Source organism: Quercus suber, unplaced genomic scaffold (genome assembly GCF_002906115.3).
Source record: "Quercus suber isolate HL8 unplaced genomic scaffold, Cork oak 2.0 scaffold_167, whole genome shotgun sequence".
Lineage (NCBI taxonomy): Eukaryota > Viridiplantae > Streptophyta > Magnoliopsida > Fagales > Fagaceae > Quercus > Quercus suber.
In genome coordinates, this window is record NW_027071804.1 from 138,148 (window position 1) to 147,795 (window position 9,648).

At 32.2% G+C, this 9,648-nt stretch overlaps 1 protein-coding gene across 1 annotated transcript; it reads left to right on the plus strand.

The window, feature by feature from the left end:
* The first annotated feature begins 5,884 nt into the window (after positions 1 to 5,884).
* Positions 5,885 to 8,552, plus strand: LOC111999294 (protein ACCELERATED CELL DEATH 6). Its single transcript, XM_065770036.1, has 4 exons — positions 5,885 to 6,389; positions 6,494 to 6,654; positions 6,857 to 7,384; positions 7,703 to 8,552. The coding sequence occupies exons 1-4, from the start codon at positions 5,885 to 5,887 to the stop codon at positions 8,393 to 8,395; spliced, it is 1,887 nt and encodes a 628-aa protein (XP_065626108.1). The 3' UTR covers positions 8,396 to 8,552.
* The last annotated feature ends 1,096 nt before the right edge of the window (positions 8,553 to 9,648 follow it).

The window sequence follows — 9,648 nt, forward strand, 5'->3', positions numbered from 1 at the left end:
TATGTTTCACTCTTATCTGAAAGCCCAGCCACGCACAACAGCTAAGGGATTGTGTGCTGGCATCATTACGATGAGTAGAAAATGGTCAAAAAACAAAGTACACTGATCATGCAACTTGCGACATTGTCACAGCCTAGCATGTTGTGAGATGGTTGCGACTTGCCTATTTAGCACTTTGATCTAACATTTTTCCATGTGTCACTCATGGGCAGAGCATGCATGTTGCCTGAGCTCATGAGATGACTCTAAATGCAATTTGCAAAAATGCATTGGCTCAAGTACAATCTATCCAAAATACAAATGAGTCCCAAAAAGATACATTAAAATAAAAATAAAATATATAAATTTGTCATGGAATAAAGCTAATTAACATACACTTTTTATAATCAAGCAAAGCAAGCTCAACAATAAACGCAAAGTATAGGATAAAGTAAGACTAAGAGCATCCACATTGGTGGTGGTGAATTTTTTAGCTTTTAGCATCTAAAAAAGTCACTTTTTATGTATTTTAACTTACCATTTCACAACTCACTCCACATCAATACTCTTATTTTCACAACAAAGTTAAAACCTATTCATTCATTTATTATTTTTTCTCTCTCTTATTCTTTGTCTCTTCTCCCTCTCTTCAAGCTGCCAAACCCACCAAGCCAAATCAAATACTACCACCATCACAGCCACCACCACGGCACCACCACCATCACAGTAGTTTCAAGCTCAACCAAAAAACCAGCAACCAACAAATAAAAAAAAAATAATAAAAAAAAAACTAGCAGTAAAAACCCAAAAAAATAGTACTATAGCAAGTTGCCAAAATTTTTAAACTATGGCACCACCAATGTAACACAATATTTTGTAGTTTGTGAGAATTTTAGCAATATACCTCCATCCATACCGATGCGAATGGTGAAGTTGTATCATGTTTCACGCTTATCCAAAAAAGTATAAATTAAAATAATTAAAAAAAAATAAAGAAAGAAAAGAAAAGCCAATGCATGTATCACATGATTATGATATTGATATACCTTTAAATTTGCTAAGAAAGTAGGACACCTAATTTTAAATATCCTTAGAGAGCGGAGACAATAACCTATAATCTCTAATGTATTTCAACGCTCGCGCACATGCGCACGCGTGCGCACACACATATATATGTATGCATATATGTATGTATGTTTTGGGCCAATTATGTGCATCAATCTCATTCCTTTTCCAAATAAAAAGTCCACAACTTGCTAGCTAAATATAGATGATAGAAATTGAACTGCATATCATAAATGGGCAGCACTTATTTTCAAAAAAAAGACAAAAAAACAAACAAACACTAAGATTCTACTTAGAGCTAACGTGCTAACCATTAAAAAAAAAATGCTAATATTTATTGGTTCTCTAAATCTAATCTTTATCAAAACATAAAATCTCAATTAAACAATTGAAGCAAAGTACCTTAAATGTGCGAGATCCCTAATTCCAAAACAAGGTGTTAGGTATTTCGAAGGAAAATATATTAGCGATAACGGGTTCACCTCAATGGATCAATTAATATTTGAACTTTAGAACTAATTATTTGTCTTGTGTCCTCCTATTCAAAACTTTGATAGGCTTCTTCCCTATTGATCTATCTAAGCATACATCAAACTAACTAATAATCATACAATCATATGGGAGCTTCTTTTTATTTTTTATGGTATACGGGAGCTTACCAGTTGAGTTAATTGGAACTTATGACCACAATTTTGCTTGAGAAAGAAGTGTTGAATCTTAATTTTATAACATAATGTGCCTCAAAGAGTTAATAAAATATGATTCATAACTGTCTTTATCTTAAAATAGTGATTAAATAATATTTTTCCATACCAAAGTGTTTCTGCAAGCTTTAATCTTTATATTATGCTTTTTATAGCGGGCTAGCGCGCGGCATACTTTACTAATCAATTAAGCAAAGTATTCTTCTCCAAAAAAAAAATTAAGCAAAGTATCTTCTCTAAAAAAGCAAAAAAGTAGATACCTTCCAAATATATACACCATTATGACCATAATAACATAGCTGTGCTCAAGGGAGAAGTTTTGAAATTGTAACTTTTAATATCATGTACCTGATAGCTAAAAAACAAGATTCATAATTGTCTTCCATAAAATAATAATAAGAGCACTCATATTTTCTATGGTAAAATGGGTTCATCAAAATAAAATTGCTATGGTAAGATGGTATAAGAGCCAAAATTTATTCAATCAACTCTAAAAATCACTAACATCGATTTATAAATTCATTGTGCAAAATACATTTTAACAATACTTGTGCAAATATACAAGCACCAAAACAATTAAGCATTTTTTTTTTCTTCCTTTGAGAATGACGAAATAGAATGGATGATAATTACGGTACGAGAATGACGGAATAGAATGGATGATAATTACGGTATGAAAAGAGAAGAAAATGATTAAAGAAATCAATAAAATTTAATATTTTAATAAAATAAAGTTTAAAATAGATAATTTGATACGACCTTTTTAAAAAAGTGGTTAGGTAAGCTATAAAATGTAGACTTTTATGCTAAAATATATAATAATTTTTGCAAAAAACCAATGTGAATGCTCTAATAATAATAATAATAATAATAATATAAAATGAAATCAAGATAAAAATCATAAAATCATGCTTTTACCTTACGAAAGAGAAACTAATTTAGTCTTTAAGGATATTAGGCTTGTAGTAACTGTGCACTTTACAGTTCAATAAAGCAAAGCCAAAAAAAAATTCCTCTCATTCCCTTTTTAGACGGTAGCTGTCTATAAAACAAAGCACGATCACTATGATGGTCTAAGAACTAGTACACATTCCTTTTACACATAGATAGGCCTCACACGTGGGTCGATCATGAAAAGTATATTTATACGAGAGAGAAGTGTAGCACACGGCTCTACAAAATAAATCTTTTGTGAGGTTTTGAATTTTAATATTATAACATCGTGTACATAAAAGACTCCAAAAAATAAAATTCATAACAATCTTTATTCTAAATCTAAGATTAAATAATATATTTTTGCATAAAAAAGAGTGTATGAATTAATCTATATATACTGCTTGTATTGGCTCCACACTTTGTTAATTAATTAAACAATATGGAATCCTTCCAAGTATGCATACCATTTTGACCATATTGTTTGTTCATGGGAGAAGTTCTTAAACTTAATATTTCAATATTACGTACCATTATAACGTGTTAAGGCTAGAAATTAAGATTCATAATATTTTTTCACTAGAAAAAAAAGAAAAAGAAAAATTGTATCCTAGAATCAAGGTTAAAACATACATTTTCCGTACATATGAACATCTTATTTATTCTTAATATATATAATATATTAGGCTTTATTAGTTTTACGCTTTATCAATTGGTTAAGCAAAGTAGATACCTTTCATTCTCTCTTAGATGTCTAGGTCTATAATACAAAGACAATCGGGATGATGTTATCAAACACAACTAATCCATATAGCTCACAAAGGGAGAGAAAAATGGTAAACCCTTGGCAATCTTGTTTTATTATTGTCTCTTATTATCATCATCATTATCATTATTAGTATTATGTTTCATTGCTCATTACTACTGTTATTAATGTTACTCTTATTGTCTTGTTGTTGTTAATATAGTCAGTTTCTTATTAGTTTTCATCTAGGCCTACTATTAACATTACTTTTTTCATTTACCAATAATCACTAATCACCACAGTAACAGTTTGTAAAAAATTTTATAAAAAAAATTGTATCTCTAGCATTACTTTGTTGATAATGTTGCTAATATTATAATTCTTTCTCTACTACTCTACTACTAATTAATGAATTACTAAAATATAGCATCCGTTATTAAACTGATGTCATGTGATAGCCTCACATTTTCCCAACATGTAAAAGAACTAATTTATTTCTTTGGCTCATAGATATTTATTACTTAATTTAGGATATCAAACTTTATACCTCTTAATTAAATCTTAAGTCTTAACTAAGCTTAATAATAATAGTAATAAATGACAAGAAGTGATCAATTATACCTATAAAATTCTTCTCAAGAAAACTTATACCTACAAAATCCATTAAAAGTTGAAAATAATGCTCTTTTTTAAAGCCGTAATCTGTCGAGCATTGTAATTGATCAGTATCTTAGATGATAGAATATATAGCATATTATTGGAAGTTGGAACCATGTTGTACTGTGATTTTGTAATATCCTAATATATTCTAACACAACATACTTTTGTTCTCCACTTTTTAATGTTTTATTTTTATTTTTTTTTCTTTTTTAGAATTGAGCGTTCAAACTAGTGAGTGATCGTACGTTTCTTAAAAGTTTAAATAGTTTATGACTGTCCACTTTTATTGTCTAATGAAGCCACATTCCTCTCAACTAGCAGTTACACAAACTAAGGAATATTGTCTTGATACTAAAAAAAGTTTTTGATGGAAAAGTGCCAGTTGCGTACTTATATTGTCTTGATACTCACTACACTATTGTTTCATCTGAAATTGTGGATTCCACTATAATTAATTAGATTAGAAGATATACAAGTTAATTAGAGAGTTTGAGATAAGTTGACGAGTTCTACTTGGGATAAATATTTAAAATTATATTCTTGAAGTGAACTTCAGAGTATTTTATTTTTTATTTTTTGAGAAAGTTCAGAGTATTTTAGATTGCATTTGTAATTATTGTAATTTTATTAAATTTAATTGAAAAAGTAATAGATTGGAAGTATTTGCTCATTTCCCAAATATGGAGGGAGAAATTGGTTGGTTTCAAAGATAAGGGGGAAAATTGTGTACCCTAAACATAGATAGGAAATTTCTTCCCCATTATTTTTTTTTTGTTAAACTAAGGTTAATATCATATAAATAATTAAATATAAATATTCAAGTACTTCTACTGTTATGGTATTTTGGAGGTGTGAGAAAAAAAAAAGAAAGCAACTACAAATTTTACTATAAAACGTTTACAAACTGTTGTGGCAATGATTGTGATTGGTAAGCTTTAACAACTTAATTAATAAATGTGTGAATTTTGTTTTGTGATTAGTGACATACCAGTTTATAAATTTTATGTAGTTAAATTTACGGTGTTCCTAGCATAAATTATGATAAAAATATTAGAACAATTTAAAATTTTTTATCATAAAATTTTCTTAGGCCTTACGCTTGCTCTGCCTCCAACGAATGAACATAGTATCTCAAAGGCCCATCATATTGTGTGGTAGTAAGAAGTCTTTGTGTGTGTTGCATTTTTGTTTGTTCCGTTGAAGATGAAAGCTCAAGATACGACAGTAGCTTAGGCTAATGTGTTTATAAACTACAAGTCATATTTTGTAGGTGTTGTGATATGATTGGTTATAGTAAGATTCAGTTATCCACGTGTACTAGCCGTTAAAGAGTTTGTTAGGTAGTTTTTTCATTCTGTCAGACTCTGTTTCAACTTAAGAACAGAGTCCTCTGTTTCTAAAAAACAAAGAGTGTTCTGTAATTGTTAATTAATTACATGTTCAAAGATATTAATAGAGAATTTTAAACCAATCATGGAAGCACTTCTTTTCCAGGATGGAGCTGCTATTTTACTACGCTATCTTGACTAGTTATGGCTTATTTTCTTTTCCTTATTTTCATAATATTTTCTTAACTGTTGATAGACGAATGTGAAAGTGATGTTATTTCAAATATAATTGATACATAAAGAAAATTATTAATTTATCAACTTATGAAAATTTTTGTGTAGTTTCTCCTTATTATTATTACTTTAGACTGCTTAAAAAACTCTTCCATCACTTTGCTTTCACTTCAATTGTTGATTCACTGAGAAATTCGCAGCTTCAACAAGTGAACACATCTCACTCAAATTGTTCCATGGCAAGACCTCAAAAATTAAATGCAAAACTGTACAAAGCTTTGCAGAGCGAAGACACGGGGACAGTGGAGCAACTTTGTGAAGATGTTGATGAGCGTGGACTGCACATATTAACCATACACGAGGACACAGTGCTCCAGGTGGCCAGTTATGCCAGCAAACATGACTTGGTACTGAGACTTCTAGAGGAATTGCCAAATCGCCATCTTGATAAACTGACCCGCCAAAACCATGTTGGAAACACTATCCTCCACGAGGTGGCCATATCCAATGATTCAATTGATGTGGCAAAGAAAGTGTTAGAGAAAGCTCCAGGATTGTTATGCATGCGTAACCACCTAGGAGAGACGGCACTGTTTCGATCAGTCCGTTATGGCAAGAAGATCATTTTCAACTTTCTTGCCAAAAAAATTGCTGATTATGATGAACCCAATCAGAACATCTTTCTCCAGAGGAGAGATAAAACCACAATTCTACACATGGCGATCCTTGCACAGCATTTTGGTTAGTTTACTTTGATTCGTAAAAATCATGTAATTATGCACTCATTTCATCTTTAAGTAATCTATTTTATTGGCTTCTTTCCCTTATATAAAATTTGAAAACAGAGTTGGCCTTGGACATTGCAACTAAGTTCGGACAATTAGTTGCTGAACGAGACGGGGATGGGATGACTGGCCTTCAGCTTCTATCATGCAACCCTGGAGCTTTTCAACGTGATGGTGAAAAGGGATTACTCAATTCTGGTTGGTATAATTGGACTTATTATGTAGTAGATAAAAATAAATGAAAAACTAAAGTTTATGACTAAATTTCTTAATAACTCCCTCTCGTAAAAGCCATTATGCTATATTCTTAAATAGTTTACATGAACTTCGTGTAATATTCTGTTTTATGGTACAATTAATTTTATATACAACAAATACTAACCCATTTCAGGAACAGTCATCTTATATTGTAGCTCCACCAAGCAAGAAGCAATGGAAAAACAAAAATATCAATGTGCTGTGAAGCTTGCCAATTTCCTAATAGAAAGTGATACGTCATGGGAGACTACTCATCCTGGAGTAGACCAGGGTAAGCCTACCCTCCACAAGTACGGTGGTAGTTCGACGGTAGAGAAGAGAGTTAGGGAGGAAACCCCCATGAGTTTTCTTGGTGCAGAGGAAGGGGCAACAAAAAATCCACCTCCTTTGTTCCTAGCAACTAAGTCAGGCTGTGTAGAGATTGTTGAACAAATATTAAGCTTGTACCCCCAGTCAGTTGAGCATATTGATGAGAAAGGGCGAAATATATTGCATATAGCAATCAAGTACCGCCAATTAAAGATTTTCAAGCATGTAACAAAAATGAAGTTATCATTGAATAGACTAGTACAAAAAATTGATGAAGATGGGAATTCCATACTACACACAGTTGGGAAAAAAAATAAGGATTATGTGCCTGAGAAGATGCAAGGCCCTGCACTTGAATTGCGAGAGGAGTTGGTTTGGTTTGAGGTATTACACTTCTGGCACCCTTTTTTCTCATATGCTTTAGGTGTTCATGCTACCACATACTCAAACACAAACACATCCATACTATTCTTTATGACCTTGTAGAGTGTAGACTACGTATTCTCACAGTGGTCGAAGTTCACTTGATGCACAATTCTGAATCTCTAATGGCTTTGATCTTGCTTCTAGAATTTTACCAAAGTCAAAAGAGTATCATGGTCTCCAAAATGTCATTTTATAATTTTCTTCTATATTTAGGTTTGTCCTTGCCTCTTAATTTGAATAGTTATCTCATTCTTTTTTTTATGCTGTCATATGCAGCGTGTGAAGGAAATTACGCCATCCCATTTCGTTGATCACCGCAACAATCAAAAGTTGACTGCGGAGGGATTATTTGATAAAACAAATAAAGAACTCCGGAAAAAAGCCATGGAATGGATAAAGCGCACTGCTGAAGGATGTTCACTTGTGGCTATTCTCATTGCTACTGTTGCCTTTGCCGCAGCCTATACAATACCTGGAGGCTCAAATGGTCAGACTGGTGCCCCAGTCCTCCTCAATCAACCATTTTTTGTGGTTTTTACAGTGGCAGACGTACTATCAATTTCATTTGCTTTGACATCAGTGGTTTTATTTCTTGGAATCACCGCATCACCATTTCGATTTGTAGACTTTAGACATTCTCTTCCTAATAAGTTGACATACGGCTTAACTTTGTTGTTCTTCTCTGTCCTCATCATGATGATAGCATTTGCAGCAACAGTCCTCCTTATGATACACAATGGGGAAGGGTGGAGAAAAGTGATCCTATATGCTGTCTCTTTCATTCCAGTTGGTCTCTTTGCACTTTCATATTACCCTCTCTATCGATCACTATCAAAAACCGAAACCGACAGGTACTTGCTCAAGAAGGCATGGCAAGTAATTTCTCGGAGTCACTGTTTATCTAGGGAAACCAAAGGGGTCACTTTAACCTCTAATTCCCCAAACCCTCAACACACCATGTCCGTTTGAGAGAGCTAAGATGTTAGGCTTTTGGAATCACTTGTTGCACATAGGATTTTCCTATTGATGAAAGTGACACAACATGAGCTACTATAATTTTATTTTATTTTTAAATGTGTTGAATACTACCAAGAAAACTATGTAATAAATGTTTGTGTCTTAGATATAATGTATCTCAAAACCGTGTTGAACAAGGGTTTGTTTAATAATGTTGTTCTAGTAACATTATTTGTATTTTTTGAAAATATGTGTAGGTAGAAAAGTGTGTGAAAATATGTGTAATGTTATTTAAATACTGAAAACTATTATTTAAACACCTAAATAAACAACCCTAAGGCCCCGTTTGGTAGAGCATCTTAAAAACATGTTTTTAATTTTTAAACAACATTATACACATTTCTGCACACTTTTTCACCCACACGTATTTCAAAAAAATACAAACAACATTTGTCTGTACCTCTTTTCTTCTCTAGTTTTTACTCACATCTAAGTGGTCTAAACCCCATAAAGGGGAAAAGTTGGGATAGTTTGAATAAGAAGTTGAGAACCAGTGCAATGCACTTAATACAAAGAAGCTTAAAAAAAAAAAAAAAAAAAAAGTAATATAATAATATATATTTATTTTGGGACATGGGGAACCAAAAAAAAAAAAAAAAAACTGAAATCCAAACATGTTTTCTTTCTCATATCCCCAATTTCCCACAAAATAAGGCATTGCAATATGATGGGCAAGCGCATAGATGTCCAATGAAATGTTGTAAATGTTTTTCTTTTAATATCCTCCTCCCCCCCCCCCTCACTCCAATATTTTATTCCATTTTCAAATGAAATGTTGTGTAAAGAGAAACTTACTGCATACCTGTCAATAGTTTCAATGAATACCCTTAACTGAATCAACCTATCAATTGCAACTCTATGCTTCGAGGACCCATCTGGAAGTACCCACACCTCCATTGACTTGGCAGTTATCGGAGAATCAATTTATACATTTGTAAAACATATTTCTGGCCAAAGGTGGCAGAGACCTGAGAAACTCACCCAAACACAAAAACCCACATATATCTCAGAGAACTTGGCATTTGACATCAACTTCATAACCCATTCAGCAAAAAAAAAAATTTGCACAATAAATGCATTGCATTCTCAAGAAAGAACTTCCTTGATTTTTAGAGACTAGTGCTTACATTATTGACCCTTTTATTGAAGAACTAGTTCATATATTGAATCTAGATCATTTTTACAAATGGAACCTCTATGCGGTG

What these genes read in the sequence shown, in the direction of transcription:
- LOC111999294 (XM_065770036.1), top strand. Translation starts at nt 5,885, where the DNA reads ATGGCAAGACCTCAAAAATTAAATGCAAAACTGTACAAAGCTTTGCAG. An exon ending in GGTATAATTGGACTTATTAT is followed by an intron (nt 6,655 to 6,856) that starts GTAGTAGATAAA and finishes AGCTCCACCAAG; the next exon opens with CAAGAAGCAATGGAAAAACA. An exon ending in AGGAGTTGGTTTGGTTTGAG is followed by an intron (nt 7,385 to 7,702) that starts GTATTACACTTC and finishes TGTCATATGCAG; the next exon opens with CGTGTGAAGGAAATTACGCC.